This window comes from Dendrobates tinctorius, unplaced genomic scaffold, assembly GCF_039654945.1.
Source record: "Dendrobates tinctorius isolate UK_male_01 unplaced genomic scaffold, ASM3965494v1 ptg000282l, whole genome shotgun sequence".
NCBI classification, from domain to species: Eukaryota; Metazoa; Chordata; class Amphibia; order Anura; family Dendrobatidae; genus Dendrobates; species Dendrobates tinctorius.
This window is the reverse complement of record NW_027361949.1, coordinates 762,181-779,140: the sequence shown is the minus strand read 5'-3', so window position 1 is coordinate 779,140 and position 16,960 is coordinate 762,181. Positions and strand designations below refer to the sequence as shown.

At 45.3% G+C, this 16,960-nt stretch overlaps 1 protein-coding gene across 1 annotated transcript in view; it reads left to right on the top strand.

Annotated features, from left to right (window-relative positions):
* The window catches only part of LOC141072622 (uncharacterized), a 65,999-nt gene extending 49,803 nt beyond the window's left edge, over positions 1–16,196 (top strand). The window contains exon 5 of the mRNA XM_073559910.1: positions 15,021–16,196. Coding sequence (XP_073416011.1) covers positions 15,021–15,224 — 204 coding nt within the window. The 3' untranslated portion in view covers positions 15,225–16,196. The remainder of the gene's footprint in view (positions 1–15,020) is intronic.
* The last annotated feature ends 764 nt before the right edge of the window (positions 16,197–16,960 follow it).

Here is a 16,960-nt window from a genome sequence, read left to right as displayed (position 1 = left end):
ATAACAGCTCGCCAGCCGTTCTCAGGCCCAGTATGGATTACATGTGATTGCACAAATGTGAGAAAGGGTACCGAATCCCCGGATAACATGTATGGATAGCATAGTGTACACATTCAAAATATATGTCTATAGATCAGGAGGCAGGCTCAGACGGTGTCAGGCCCAGTATGGATTTGACGGCCCAGACTACACAGCGGAGGAGCAGGGAGAGGTAAAGATTGCAAATACTGGGGCCCTGCCCAAGCAAGGGGGGCCCACTCGTGGGCATCGGTACTGGCACTGGGCCCCTCATAGTACGGCGGTGTGTCTGACGGCGGGTGTGCACCACCACCGTCAGAGACACTTGATTGCACTATGAGGGACCCTGTGCCAGTGCCCGCGCCCAAGAGTCGGCCTACCCACCTGTCCAGGGCAACGACACTCGCACGGTTTCATGCGCGAGGTGGTGACCCCAGCCATGGGGGGGGGAGGCAGCACAGTTAGGGAGTTTTAGAAAGTGGCATATGTTGATGTTGGACATTCAGCTGATGCAAAAGACGAAATTGTTCAAGTCCCAGGTAGAGGAGGATCAAAGCAAGCCATTTTTCTGTCACTCTATGTGTCATCAGGGGAAGGTGGGACAAAATCCTTGGAAACCCATGCATGGTTCATTTTAATGAAGGTTAGATCATCCACATTTTGGGTTGACAGACGGGTCCTTTTTTCTGCCAGGATTGATCCAGCAGCACTGAAGACTCTTTCCGATAGCACACTTGCAGCTGGGCAAGCGAGCTCCTGTAAGGCATATTGTGCCAATTCAGGCCAGGTGTCCAGTTTAGCGGCCCAATAGTCAGAGGGGAATGACCTGTGAGGGAGAACATCGACATGGGAGGAAAAGTAGTTTGTAACCATAGTTGACAACTGCTGTGTCCTGTCATCGATGCAGTATTACCAGTCGCGTGAGCGGGACTTGAAAAATCACTCCACAACATGGTCATGAAACCCCTGTCTCCAATGCCACTTCTGATGTGTGCACCACGAACACCTCTGCCAAGCTGCCCCTGGTCCCTACGGCTCGTGTGAGAACCATCACCGCTGCTGTGTGCTGGGAATGCCTCAACCAACCGGTTTACCAGAGTAGCTTGTTTGTTAGCCAATATTAGGTCAAGGTTCTCCTGTGGCATGATGTTTTGGAATTTGCCTTTATAGCGTGGATCCAGGATGCTGGCCAACCAGTAGTCGTCATCGTTCATCATTTTGGCAATGCGGGGGTCCCTTTTTAGGATCTGCAAGGCAAAATCTGACATGTGGGCCAATGTTCCCGGTGTCAATGATGCAGTGCGACTGCTTGGTGGAGGAGCACTTTCTGGCAAATCCACATCCCTCCAGTCACGCACAAATCCTGTACCAGACCTTGCCACGCCAACATTTTCTCTGGACACACGAGAAGCATCCTCCTCCCCTAAATAATAATCCCCATCATCACCCTCCTCCTCCTCTTCCTCTTCTTCCTCCACCTCGTCCAGGAGAGGTCCCGGAGCAGACAATGGCTGACTGTCATCAAGGATTTCCTCCTCCTCTTCCTCTTCGTCAACCTCGGCTGCAGACGCCTGCTCCTTAATGTGCGTCAAAGTTTGTATGAGCAGACGCATAAGTGGGATGCTCATTCTTATGATGGTGTCGTCTGCACTTACCAGCCATGTGCATTCCTCAAAACACTGGAGGACTTTACAGAGGTCTTTCAGCTTTGCCCACTGCACACCTGTCAACTCCATGTCTGCCCTCAAAGTGCCTGTCCGGGTATCCTCCCACAAATGCATTACGACCTGCCTCTGTTCGCACAGCCGCTCAACCATGTGCAGGGTGGAGTTCCACCTTGTTGCAACGTCGATAATTAGCCGGTGCTTGGGAAGGTGTAGCAATCGCTGCAGCTTCTGCATACGACTGGAGTGTATGGGCGACCGGCGGATGTGCGAGCACAGTTTTTGAACCTTCTGGAGCAGGCCTGTTAACTCTGGATAATTATTGAGGAAGCACTGCACCACCAGGTTCAAGGTGTGAGCCAAGCAAGGTATGTGGCTGGGTTTTGAAAGGGCTATGGCAGCCACAAAATTACGGCCGTTATCGCTGACTACCTTGCCTGCCTTAAGATGTAGACTGCCCAGCCATGACTCAGTTTGTTGCTGAAAGTAGTCGGCCAGTACCTCCGCGGTGTGTCTGTCGCCCAAACACATCATCTTCAACACAGCCTGCTGACGCTTTCCACTAGCTGATCGATAGGGGGACACCTCGTGTGCAACACTGGCAGCTGCGGATGGAGTGCTGCTGCGACTGCGCTCTGGGGACGAGCTTTCGCTTCTAGAGGAGTAGGAGGAGGAGGGTCGAACACCTACAGCCAACTGTTTCCTATACCGTGGGCTAGGCAGCACTGTCCCACCACCGCTGTCCCCTGTAGACCCTGCATCCACCACATTAACCCAGTGCGCAGTGATGGACATGTAATGGCCCTGGCCATGCCTACTGGACCATGCATCAGTTGTGAGGTGCACCTTTCCACTCACTGATTGCTTGAGTGCATGGACAATGCGGTCCTTCACATGAAGGTGGAGGGCTGGGATGGCTTTGCGAGAAAAGAAGTGGTGACTGGGTAGTTCATAGCGTGGTACTGCGTAGGCCATGAGTTCGAGGAAAGCTGCGCTTTCCACCAACCGATAGGGCATCATCTCTAACGAGATTAGTTTGGCAATGTGGGCGTTCAAACCCAGTGTACGCGGATGAGAGGATGAGTACTTTCTTGTCCTACTCATAGTCTCTGGCAGGGTGAGCTGGACTTGAGAGATGCCTATGGTGGAACTAGCGGTGGACAGGGTGGACTGAGAGAGGGTTGATTATGGTGATGGAGTAGGTGTTCTTTCTGATGGCCTAGATTCAGTCTTTCGTTGATATAACATTGTGAATTCGACAGCTTTGGCCTTGCAACGACACATCAACATTTGCTGCTGTGCTAACCGGCGGGCTTACAGTGGGGGAAACAATGTAGCATTGCTGACTACCTTCTTTGGTAGCATTTGCACATGTGGTACTTGAGGTTTGGTGTTCCGTCCACGCTTGCAAGTGCATGGTGGTTAAATGTCTAAGCATGCAACTGGTATTCAAATTTTTCAGATTTTTCCCTCGGCTAAAGGTCTTTGTGCACTTCTTACAGATAACCTTGGCCTGATCATGAGGATTTTGTTCAAAAAAGTGCCACACTGCACTCTTCCTACTATGGAACACATTTTGCGTCCTTGCACGCTGTGCTATTTTGACTGTCTGGCCAAGCAGTTGAGCAACTTTTTGGCTTTTTGTAACCCGTTTTTGGACTGCTCCGTGCCTGCCAGATAACAGCTGTTGCGATGTCGATGCCTGCTGCTGATACTCCTCCTCCTCTTCGGAGCTATTGGCAGCGGCACCCTCTTCCCTCAATGGATGCCAATCTGGGTCAACAACTGGGTCATCCATCACCTCCTCTTCAATGTCATGTGCACCTTCCTCTGTGTCACCGTGTACAGTGGTATAGTATGTGGGAAGGGGCACCTGAGTCTCATCAGGGTCAGAATCTGGCTCAGTACACTGCGAGGACAATGTCGTGCTCTGAGTGAATGTACCAGCAGAATCATCTATCAGTGGCGGTGCATCAGTGCACTCCATGTCAGATTCATCTTGGCCTGGGTAATTCACCATTTCACTTGATAACCCAGGTATGGTATGTGAAAACAGCTCCATGGAGTAATCTATTGTGTGGCCTGCCGCATCCTTCAGTTTTGGTTGGGGTGAAGGACACAAAGAAAGGTGTGGTTCATGACCATGAGCCTCCAAAGACGACTCAGTGCTTTTATTGTTTAAAAGTTCAGAAGAGGAGGCGATAGAGCTGGAGGCCGAGTCAGGAACGTAGGCCAAAACTTGTTCCTGAAGCTCTGGCTTTAAAAGCGGTTTACCTACTCCCAGAAAAGGGAGCCTTCGAGGCCTTGTGGAGCCAGACGATGACGCAGGCTCAACACCTCCTGCATTAGGTGTTGTTTTGCTTTTGCCACTACCATCAGATCCAACACCAACACCATCACTAACAGCTGGCAACCCCCGCCCACTAACACGGCCTCTTACACCACACTTCCTCATTTTTTTTAAAAATGTACCCACAATTCCACCAACGATATGGAACTGTAAAACAAGGTACAAGGTGTATATAGGACAGGGGAGAATTTAATTCTCCTACCACTTCTGGACACTGACGTATTGTGTGAGGCCCAGTGTATATCACACCGCTGTGTGACAGGATGAATTTGGCTGGTGTGTAAAATGTGATATATGACGGGAGAAATGGATTGTCCTTACACACTTCTGGACACTGATGTATTGTGTCAGGCCAGTGTATATCACACCGCTGTACGGTGTGAAAAAATGCACGCTCAGTACCTCACCAGGACAAAAAAAAAAAGATTGCTTTTAAAAAAAGCAGTTTGCAGAGCAGTGTGAAACCAGCAATGCAGCTACCAGGTAGCCTTATAAGGCAGCCTAACAACCAACAGAGCTGATCCACCAAAATATAGCCTCCCCTTGCACTGCACAGTGACTGGTGTGTTGTACAGGCCAAATTGCTAGCAGCAGCTGCTGATTTTTTTTCTTCTTCCCTGCCTAACGCTACAGAATCTTCAGCAGCAGCAGCAGCAGCTCTCCCTATACTGAGATCAGCAGAAGTAAGATGGCGGTCGGCGTGCACGCCCTTTTATACCACCTGTCACGCCCTCCAAAGCAAGCCAATCACTTGCATGCCCTTCTCAAAGATGGTGGGGACCGCTGCCTATGTCATCACGTTGCCCACAGTGTCCATTCTTCTTCATTGGCTGAAAAAGGGCGCTGAAGCATCTTTTGAAATGCGACTTTGGCGCTAAAGTTGCCGACCTCGTGGCCGACCTCACACTGAGGTCAGGTTTCGTTTCATGAAACCCGACTTTGGCGAAAGTCAGCGACTTTTGAATTTTTTCGACCCGTTTCGCTCAACTCTAATCCTTACACCATCAGGTGACATCAGAGGTGTATCTAGGCTTCCTGGCACCCGGGGCCAGAATTTGGTTCGGTGCCCCCCCCAGCACACATGAGACTTGCACTCTTAGCCATGTACCCACGAGCTGCTCTCGCTAATGCTCTCAATGTTCAGTAAAAAACTGTAAGCAGGAAGAGAAGCTCGTCGTCACGGGGCCATAACTATGAAAATCGCATATGAGTGAAGTGTCCGTGTGATGACTGCTGGAACCTGCAGAGCTGAGTCCTGACATTGCAGCTTCTGAATTCTCACAATGAATGCACTGCACACTTTTAGGATTCTCCCTTGCCGATGTACAGTCATGTCAGCACAAGTATGTGATTTATATACTTCTGGCCACATTCCGACTAGACGTGCCCGGCCTCGCTCTGTTCATTTTCATTGAGTGAGGCCACACATGTCTAGTCAGCATGTGACCGCATGTATGTAAATTACCGGCATGAGAGAATCCTGACAGCGTTCAGTGAGCACTGTGAGAATTCAGAAGTCTGCAGTCACATAGAATGTCTGCAGACTCAGCACAAACCTGGAGCATCCCTGTAATGTTCCTAACAAATAAAAACATGAGAATTAGTCAGTAGCACAAATAACATTTACATCCAGGTACCTTATAGATGACGTCGTCTCTGAAGTCATTCTCCTTTTCTTCTTCTTGTCCAGACCCATGATGAGTTTTCTCATCCACATCTCGTCTCTGCAGACTTCCATCTTCTCCGGTCTTCTGCAGCAAATCTCCACACGATGCCCTTAAAGATAGAAGTGTTATTATAATGCCCCTAAATACAAATATCTGCAATATACTGTCCCCTCACACTATTCCCCTCCCTCCTCTAACATCCCTCTGTTCACCATACTGTCTCATCATATATTTACCCCATCACTCTCTATACTGTCTGCTCACACATACCCCTGACTCCCCATACTGTGTCCACATACATTAACCCGTTCGCTCCCCATACTGTTTCCTCATACATACTCTGTGTCCTCAAATCTCCCCACACACATTAAATTCCCCATCCACACTCCAAATCCCTCAGACACATTAAATACCCCCCCATCCACACTCCAAATCCCTCACACACATTAAGTAACCCCCATCCACACTCCAAATCCCTCACACACATTAAAACCCCCCCATCCCCACTCCAAATCCCCCACACACATTATGTACCCCCCACTCCAAATCCTCCACACATTAAGCCCCATCCCCACTCCAAATCCCCCACACATTAAATAACCCCCCATCCCCACTCCCAAATCCCCCCACACATTATGTACCCCCCACTCCAAATCCCCCACACATTAACTCCATCCCCACTCATTATCCCCCCAAACAATAACCCCCATCCCCACTCATTAATTCCATCCCCACTCATTAACCCCCCGTCCCTACTCCCAAATCCCCCACACATTATGTACCCCCACTCCAAATCCCCCCACACATTAAACCCCATCCCCACTCATTAACCCCCCCACACACATTAATTCCATCCCCACTCATTAACCCCCCACACATTAATTCCATCCCCACTCATTAACCCCCCACACATTAATTCCATCCCCACTCATTAACCCCCCACTCAATAACCCCCATCTCCACTCATTAACCCCCATCTCCACTCATTAACCCCCATTCACACTCATTAACCCCCCCACTCAATAACCACCATCCCCACTCATTAACCCCCCACACATTAACCCCCCACACACAGTAACCTCCATCCCCACTCTTAACTCCCCCACACAGTAACCCCCATCCTCACTCATTAACCCCCATCCCCACTCATTAACCTCACTACACATTAACCCCATCCCCACTCTTTAACCCCCCACACATTAACCCCCATCCCCACTCATTATCCCCACTACACATTAACCCCATCCCCACTCATTAACCCCCCCACTCATTAACCCCCATCCCCACACATTAACACCACCCCATCTCCCATCTTCGGTGGCTCTTCAGCTCCACATTGGAGCACACTTACCACCAGCGCTGAGCGTTCGCTCTGGGTGCCGGGGAGTGACGTCAGCAGCGTGATCACATGACATGTCACGCTGCTGACGTCGCTCTGGCCCGGCGGTCAGAGCTGCAATTGCACTGGCGTCTATACAGACGCCAGTACAATTGTTCCATGGGAGCCGGCACGCGCACCTTCTCTGCGCCAGCTGTCAGCTTGACAGCTGACACAGAGAACCGCCGACTCTCAGGCCGGGGGGGCGGCAGAGCGCAGTCGCGAGGGAGGACACTGCGGACCGCTGCATTAGGCGGCCCGGACTGCGCCCCCTGCCGGCTGCGCCCGGGGCAAGTGCCCCGGCTGACCCCCCCCCTAGATACGCCCCTGGGTGACATCTTGCATGGAGCCCCAGACCGAGGAAGATTGACAGTAATCTTATGCACCTTCCATTATCTAATAATTGTGTGAACAGTTGTTGGCTTCTCACCAATCTGCTTGCCTATTATCCTGTAGCTCATCCCAGCTTTGTGCAGGTCTGCAATTTTGTACCTGGTGTCGTTAGACAGCTCTTTGGTCTTGGCCATGGTGGAGAGGTTGGAGTGTGATTGAGTGTGTGTACAGGTGTCTTCTATACAGGTAACGAGATCAAACAGGTGGAATTACCACAGGTAATGTGTGTAGAGTGGGAGGCTTCTTACAGAAAAATTATCAGGTCAGAGAGACAGAATTCTTCCGGACCGGACCACCCCCGGCACATTAACCCCTGGCACACTGCGCGATGTGCTGCACTGATCTGAGGGCCTCCTTCCCTGCAGGCCCCCGGATCCAATATGGCCGCGGGGGCCTGCAGGGAGGCGGCTTCCTCAGTGCCTGCAGAGAGCAGGCACGAGAAAGCCTGCAGCAGCGCCTGTCAGATCGCTGATCTGTCACAGCGCTGTGTGAAGTGTCAGATAAGCGATCTGACACATGACAGTGATGTCCCCCCCTGGGACAATGTAATAAAGTAAAAAAAAAAGTATAAAAATAATTTATAAAAAATCGCTAAATAAATTTAAAAAAAATATTCCGTAATAAATTCATTTTTTGTAAATAAAAAAACAAACAATAAAAGTACACATATTTAGTATCACCACGTCTGTAACGACCCGCCCTATAAAACTGTCCCACTAGTTAACCCCTTTAGTGAACCTCTTAAAAAATAAAAAACGAAGCAAAAAACAATGATTTATTATCATACCACCAAAGAAAAAGTGCAATAACGCGCGATCAAAAAGACGCATATAAATATCCATGGTACCGCTGAAAACGTCATCTTGTCCCACAAAAAATGAGCTGCTGCCATACAGCATCATCAGCGAAAAAATAAAAGTTATAGCTCGCAGAATAAAGCGATGCAAAAATAATTATTTTTTATATAAAATTGTTTTCATTGCATAAAAGCGCCAAAACTTAAAAAAACTACATAAATGAGGTATCGCTGTAACCGTACTGACCCGAAGAATAAAACCGCTTTATCAGTTTTATCAGACACGGAACGGTGTAAACGCACCCCCCAAAAGAAATTCATGAAACGCTGTTTTTTGTTCATTCTGCGTCCCAAAAATCGGAATAAAAAGCGATCAAAAAATGTCACGTGCCTGAAAATGGTACCAATAAAAGCATCAACTCGTCCCGCAAAAAATAAGTCCTCACATGACTTAGTGGGTCAAAATATGGAAAAATTATAGCTCTCAAAATGTGGTGATGCAAAAACTATTTTTGCAATAAAAAGCGTCTTTTAGCGTGCGACAGCCGCCAAACATAAAAACCGCCATAAATAGTAAATCAAACCCCCCGTTATCACCCCCTTAGTTAGGGAAAAATAATAAAATAAAAAAAAATGTATTTATTTCCATTTTCCAATTAGGGTTAGTGTTAGGGTTAGGGTCAGGGCTGAGGTTAGGGGTGTGTTGGGGTTAGGGTTGGAGTTATAATTGGGGGGTTTCCACTGTTTGGGCACATCAGGGGCTCTCCAAACGCAACATGGCGTCTGATCTCAATTCCAGCCAATTCTGTTTTGAAAAAGTCAAACGGCGCTCCTTCCCTTCCGAGCTCTGCCATGCGCCCAAACAGTGATTTACCCCCACATATGGAGTATCAGGCTACTCTGGACAAATTGCAAAACAACTTTTGGGGTCCAATTTCTCCTGTTACCCTTGGGAAAATAAAAAATTGGGGGCAAAAATATCATTTTTGTGGAAAAAAAATGATTCTTTCATTTTTATGGCTCTACGTTATAAACTTCTGTGAACCACTGGGGGGTTCAAAGTGCTCACCACACATCTACACTGTGTGCAGAATTATTAGGCAAGTTGTATTTGATAGGATTCTTTTTATTATTGAATAACAACTATGTTCTCAATCATCCCAAAAGACTCATAGATATCAAAGCTTAATATTTTTGGAAGTTGGAGTGGTTTTTTTTAGATTTGCTATCTTAGGAGGATATCTGTTTGTGCAGGTAACTATTACTGTGCATAATTATTAGGCAACTTAATAAAAACCAAATATATACCCATCTCACTTGTTTATTTTCACCATATAAACCAATATAACAACACAAAATGTAGAAATAAACATTTCTGACATTCAAAAACAAAAGAAAAAAAATCAGTGACCAATATAGCCACCTTTCCTTACGATGACGCTCACCTTCCTTCCATCCATAGATTCTGTCAGTTGCTTGATCTGTTTCCGATCAGCATTGCAATGTGCCGCAGCCACCACAGCCTCCCTGACACTGTTCCCAGAGGTGTACTGTTTTCCCTCCCTGTAGATCTCACATTTTATGAGGGACCACAGGTTCTCTATGGGGTTCAGATCAGGTGAACAAGGGGGCCATGTCATTATTTTTCCTTCTTTTAGACCTTTACTGGGCAGCCACGCTGTGGAGTATTTGGATGCATGTGATGGAGCATTGTCCTGCATGAAAATCATGTTTTTCTTGAACGATACCGACTTCTTCCTGTACCACTGCTTGAAGAAGGTGTCTTCCAGAAACTGCCAGTAGGTCTGGGAGTTGAGCTTCACTCCATCCTCAACCCGAAAAGGTCCCACAAGTTCATCTTTGATGATACCAGCCCATACCAGTGCCCCACCTCCAACTTGCTGGCGTCTGAGTCGGAGTGGAGCTCTCTGCCCTTTACTGATCCAGCCTCGGGCCCATCCATCTGGCCCATCAAGAGTCGCTCTCATTACATCAGTCCATAAAACCTTAGAAAAATCAGTCTTAAGATATTTCTTGGCCCAGTCTTGACGTTTTATCTTATGTTTCTTGTTGAAAGGTGGTCGTTTTCCAGCCTTCCTTACCTTGGCCATGTCCCTGAGTATCCCACACCTTGTGCTTTTTGATACTCCAGTAACGTTGCAGATCTGAAATATGGCAAAACTGGTGGCAAATGGCATCTTGGCAGCTTCACGCTTGATTTTCCTCAATTCATGGGCAGTTATTTTGCTCCTTTTTTATCAACACGCTTCTTGCGACCCTGTTGGCTATTTGCCATCAAACGCTTGATTGTTAGGTGATCACGCTTCAAAAGTTTGGCAATTTCAAGACTGCTGCATCCCTCTGCAAGACATCTCACAATTTTTGACTTTTCAGAGTCCGTCAAATTTCTCTTCTGACCCATGTTGCCAATGGAAAGGAAGTTGCCTAAGCACACCTTATATAGGGTGTTGATGTCATTAGACCACACCCCTCATTACAGAGATGCAAATCACCTGATTTACATAATTTGCAGTTGGCTTTCAAGCCTATGCAGCTTGGAGTAGGACAACATGTATAAAAAGGATGATGTGATCAAAATACTAATTTGCCTAATATTTCTGCACACATCTAGATAAGTTCCGTGGGGGGGTCTAGTTTCAAAAATGGGGTCACTTGTTGTGAGTTTCAACAGTTTAGGCACATAAGGGGCTCTACAAATGCGACATGACACCCGCAGACCATACATCAAACTCTGCATTCCAAAACGTCACTACTTCCCTTCCAAGCCCCGACGTGTGCCCATACAGTAGTTTTCTCCCCCATATGGGGTATCAGCGTACTCAGGACAAATTGGACAACAACTTTTGGGGTCCAATTTCTCCTGTTACCCCTGCAAAAACAAAAATTTGGGGACTAAAATATCATGTTTGTGGAAAAAATATAATTTTTTTATTTTCACGCCTGGGCGTTATAAACTTCTATGAATCACTTGGGGGTTCAAAGTGCTCACTACACATCTAGATAAGTTCCTTAGGGGGTCTAGTTTACAAAATGGGGTCACTTGTGGGGGTTTCCACAGTTTAGGCACATCAGGGGCTCTCCAAACGTGACATGACACCCGCAGACCATTCCATCAAAGTCTGCATTCCAAAACGTCACTACTTCCCTTCCAAGCCCCAACGTGTGCCCATACAGTAGTTTTCTCCCACATATGGGGTATCAGCATACTCAGGACAATTTGGGTAACAACTTTTGGGGTCCAATTTCTCCTGTTACCCCTGGAAAAATAAAAATTTGAAGACTAAAAGATCATGTTTGTGGAAAAAATATAATTCTTTTATTTTCACGCCCAGGCGTTATAAACTTCTGTGAAGCACTTGGGGGTTCAAAGTGCTCACCACACATCAAGATAAGTTCCTTGAGGGGTCTAGTTTCCAAAATGCGGTCATTTGTGGGGGTTTTTCACTGTTTTTGCAGATCAGGGGTTTTCCAAATGCGACATGGCGTCCGATCTTAATTCCAGCCAAAAAAGTCAAATGGCGCTGCTTCCCTTCCGAGCTCTGCCATGCGCCCAAATAGTCATTTACCCCCACATATAGGGTATCAGCGATCTCAGGACAAATTGCACAATAACTTTTGGGGTCCTGTTACCCTTGGGAAAATAAAAATTGGGGGTGAAAAGATCATTTTTGTGGAAAAAATATGATTTTTTAATTGTACCGCTGTACGTTATAAACTTCTGTGAAGCCCTTGTGGGTTCAAAGTTCTCACCACACATCTAGATAAGTTCCTTGGGGGCGTCTAGTTTCCAAAATGGGGTCACTTGGGGGGGTTTCCACTGTTTAGGTACATCAGGGGCTCTCCAAACGTGACATGGCGTCCGATCTGAATTCCAGCCAAAAAAGTCAAATGGCGCTGCTTCCCTTCCGAGCTCTGCCATGCGTCCAAATAGTTGTTTACCCCCACATATCAGGTATCAGCGTACTCAGGACAATTTGCACAATAGCTTTTGCAGTCCAATTTCTCCTGTTACCCTTGGTAAAATAAAAAAATTGGACCTGAAGTAATTTAATGTTCAATTTTTTTTTTTATAAAGCATTCAAAAAATTCCTGTGAAGCCCCTGAAGGGTTAATAAACTTCTTGAATGTGGTTTTGAGCACCTTGAGGGGTGCAGTTTTTAGAATGGTGTCACTTTTGGGTATTTTCTATCATATAGACCCCTCAGAGTGGCTTCAAATGTGATGTGGTCCCTAAAAATAAAATGGTGTTGTAAAAATGAGAAATCGCTGGTCAACTTTTAACCCTTATAACTTTCTAATAAAAAAAAATGTTGGTTCCCAAATTGTGGTGATGTAAAGTAAACATGTGGGAAATGTTACTTATTAAGTATTTTGTGTGCCGTATCTCTGTGATTTAAGGGCATAAAAATTCAAAGTTGGAAAATTATGAAATTTTCAAAATTTTCGCCAAATTTCCGTTTTTTTCACAAATAAACTCAAGTTATATGAATTAAATTTTCCCACTAACATGAAGGACAATATGTCACGAGAAAACAATGTGAGAATCACCGGGATCCATGGAAGCGTTTCAGAGTTATTACCTCATAAAGGGACAGTGGTCAGAATTGTAAAAATTGGCCGGGTCATTAACGTGCAAACCACCCTTCGGGGTGAAGGGGTTAAAGAAAAATTGTTAGGAGACATTCTGTATTACTTGTATATAAGGCAAAATTAAAATAACATAAAAAATGAAACCACTACCTCCTCCTGTACAAGGACTGATAACACCTCTATATACAGCTGATAACACAGTATCCACCATTCACAATAGTTGATGTCACAGCTCACCTCCTCCTTCTCCTGTATAATGACTGATAACTAGAGATGCTCGCTTTGGATTATGATCACCAAATTTGCAATATTCACCTATTTATTTGTTTCATATTCGTCGAACAAAGCCGAATGCCATTACAGTCAATGGAAGTAAAAAGAAAACCGCATGCACACCTTCCAATTGGGCCCAAAAGCTGCCAAAACACATCAAATGATGAGAAGACACCAGGAAAGTGGCCTCAATTCACCCACAGCACCAATATTAGAATGGCATGGCAGTTACAGCTTTGACTTGATCGTCACAGTCAGATGAGGTGGGTGAGGGATCGGTGTAGGCTCCTGTGCTGGGAGCCCTGATACCACATGCATCACCTCTACCTGCTTTCATGCTGAGCTACAGGTGGCACAAATATCAGTTTTGTAGACTACCATTGTCAGAAAAATTTAAGGATAGTAACACGGGTTGTTGAGTCCAAGGCAGTGGAGGCCTGACGGTCTCGGAGGCCTACTGCTACAGGCACCATGAAGGAGACCCAACCAGGAGTGTTCACATTTCCAAAAATTATTGGTAGACACCACAGACGTGGTGGCATCAATATCACCACAGTAGAAATAGTAAAATAGGGACCGACAATTCTTCCACTACACCCAACCCAGCAGATGGACACCCAACCAGGAGTGTTCACATTTCAAAAAATGAGGCCCTGACACTACTGAGTGGCATCAATATTTCGCGAGAGTATAAATAGTGAATGGAATTCCACTGTGTTGGCACATCACATATTCAGTAAACATAAAAGGAAGCACACTGTAGCGCTATAGCATACAAATGTGATATAAGAACATTGAACTGCATTACTGCACTAGAAATATGAAAAATTAAGAATGCTTAGTGCATAAATTCATGTGTACCTGGCAGCCAGGATAAGGCGATTCTCGTTTGCCAGGACCTAATGCCAATCCTCTCTCAGACAGTCTACATCTCACCCCTCTACATCGCACCCCTCCATTGAGATTGAGACTGTAGTCTAGGAGAGGATTCACATTAGGTTTCATATTTCTAGTGCAGTAATGCAATTCAATTTTCATATTTCATATTTGTATGCTATAGGGCTACAGAGTGCTGACTTTTATGTTTATTGTATATGAGTTGGCGACTCCTAGGTAAGCACCTGTTCACACCTGATTTATGTTTGGATGTGACTGTCAGGTTTTTTTTATATTTGTATTAGCCTTCTGACTGAGCACTCTGCCCCTTAGCCTCAGGCAGTTTTAATTGCCACAGGATCATACCCCTCCATTGAGATTTAGACTTTAGTCTAGGAGACAGGAGAGTACTGCAGAAATTCTTCTGTAACCTTGGCCAGATATGTGCCTTGCCACAATTCTGTCTCTGAGCTCCTTGGCCTGTTCCTTTGGCCTCATGATTCTCATTTGGTCTGACATGCGCTGTGAGCTGTGAGGTCTTATATAGACAGGTGTGCGCCTTACCAAATCAAGTCCTATCAGTGTAATTACACACAGCTGGACTCCAATGAAGGAGTAGAACCATCTCAAGGAGGACCACAAGGAAATGGCCAGCATGTGACTTACATATAAGTGGGCAGGTCTTTTCTTGGTTTCTCTCGCTTATAGCAGGAAGATAAGACTCTGCCTACAGTCCCGCCCCAGAGCATGAGCATCTTATTAGCTGAAAACTTCTAACACTAATTACACAAGAACCACAAGACGGATTTCTTCACCCCATGTATTATTTTAATCAGTGTAACATCGGCAGCATGACGATACCTGTCGTTTACTCAGCAAAATCCTGCTGACAGGTTCACTTTATGTATTAATTAATTTTTTCCTATAAATGCATATGTTTCTTACTGAATGAAGAGTATCTGATCTGACCATTTATGGTTATCTCTTTATACAGGTGACATTTTCATCAAGCTCCCAGGTGGATCTGCCTGCTGGTAAAGCCATACGAATGGTGGCTTCTGTGGTGAAGGCCAAACTGATTGTGCCATATCGGGCAAAAGTCTGCACCCTCTTTGGATTTGAAGCTGAAATTGAAGGCACGTGGAATGGAGTTTCACTCTATAATCTGATGGTTATACAAGAGGATTATAATGGATAATTACTGCCAATAAACTGAGAGCAGAAATATGGCCGCTCATTAGAGGAGAGGCTACAGATCAAATGACTCTGCACCATGAAAAATTATTTTAAATTACTATCACTAGAAAACATTTAAACGATACAAAAATTATTAAATAACTTCTGCATTCAATGGAACCTGTCACTAGACTCATGCCGCCCATGCCTCGGTCAGCATAGTCTGGCTGCATGATTGCATCCAAGAGCGACTTTCTCTGAAACTTTGCAGATAAAACAAAGTTTTAAAAGCCAGCCTGGGTCTATAGGGAAAGATGTGACTACTCCGGTTTATCCCGAGCCGGCTTCTCCCTACCCAGCTCCAGATGATTGACATTTCTATCCTAGGTGTGTACAGGTGGTGCGGGCAGCATAAATTTACTGATAGGCTCTGTTCTGTCTCCGACATCTAATTCATAGTCTCTGATTATTTGCTTGCTAATATTTGCTGTAATTTACATAGACTGTATTTGTTTTCAGTATTTTGGCTCCCTCTAGTGACCAGAGTCATAGCCACAGTCTTGTGTTGTTTTACCTTCACTTTCGATGTCTAATCTTTCCCTCCCTTTGCCATGCATTATGGTAAGCTTTGCAGTGCATTCTGGTAGCTTTACAGTGCATTATGGTAGCTTTTGCAAAGCATTGTGGTAGTTTCTCTCCAGTTCGTCCATTTTCCTTCAGCCTGCATTCAGGAAGCATCTCATCTTTCCTCTCCCCTTGTGATTGCATCGCTGGTATGTACTCATGCTTTCTGTAGCTAATTCCTGTCTTATTTAGCCTAGTTTAATCAATCCTGCGCCCTGGTCAACTATTAATGTGCAATGTTCATTCACAGTGTACTATGTATGTTATGTATAATGTATTTCTACTATGCCCATTTACTGATTGCATGTATATTGTATTGTTTCAGTTTCACTGCGCCAATATATCAAGTTCAATAAAAGCACAGACTCAACATACAGTCTCCTTATTGGACCCTGATATAGCGGTTTAGCTGCCTGTATAAGCTGCAAATAAAGTCTGCCTTATTCAGTGAGGACAGAACAGGTTCTATTTAAATTAAGGCAATCCACGTGTAATACAATAAAACGAGTGGGTAAGAGAAAGTTAAAAATTCTGGAATACAGTCTAAATAACAAATCTTTTATTGTACTAATAACTCTTCATGTTCTAAATCACCAATAAAAAAAATTCTCCGAGCTGCACCATTGCACTACCAGACTCCTATAGCCCTTAAAGCCCCCAATATGCCTCCAATTTTATAATGGCGGCTATATTTGAATTCCATATGGATCCTACAGAAAAATTCAGTACCAAGTTCCATAATACATTGTTTTTATAGAGGTATAAAGGAGCAATCAGACACAATCAATTTCTGCATCAATCTTCTCCACTTGTCTGATGGTTTCTAGATGAGTGTCCTTCCCTTCTATATTACTCTCTTGTATTTAATATATAAATATTACAATGAGAAAAAGAAGCAAAGTACAAATAATTGTACAAGAAATTCTACACTGGTCAGCCAGATTGGATGGATATTACTTCCCATCCTATACTCGATGTCGTTCGTACGTTAGACCATCTATATATGCACCTTCACATTCCACCAACAGGAGCTATTTTGTCCTCCCAATCCACATCTGTAGACATTAATATGGAGTCTGTCCCGTTATATAACAACTTTCGCTCTGTTGTCTGTAAAGGTTGTCCGTTCAAAAA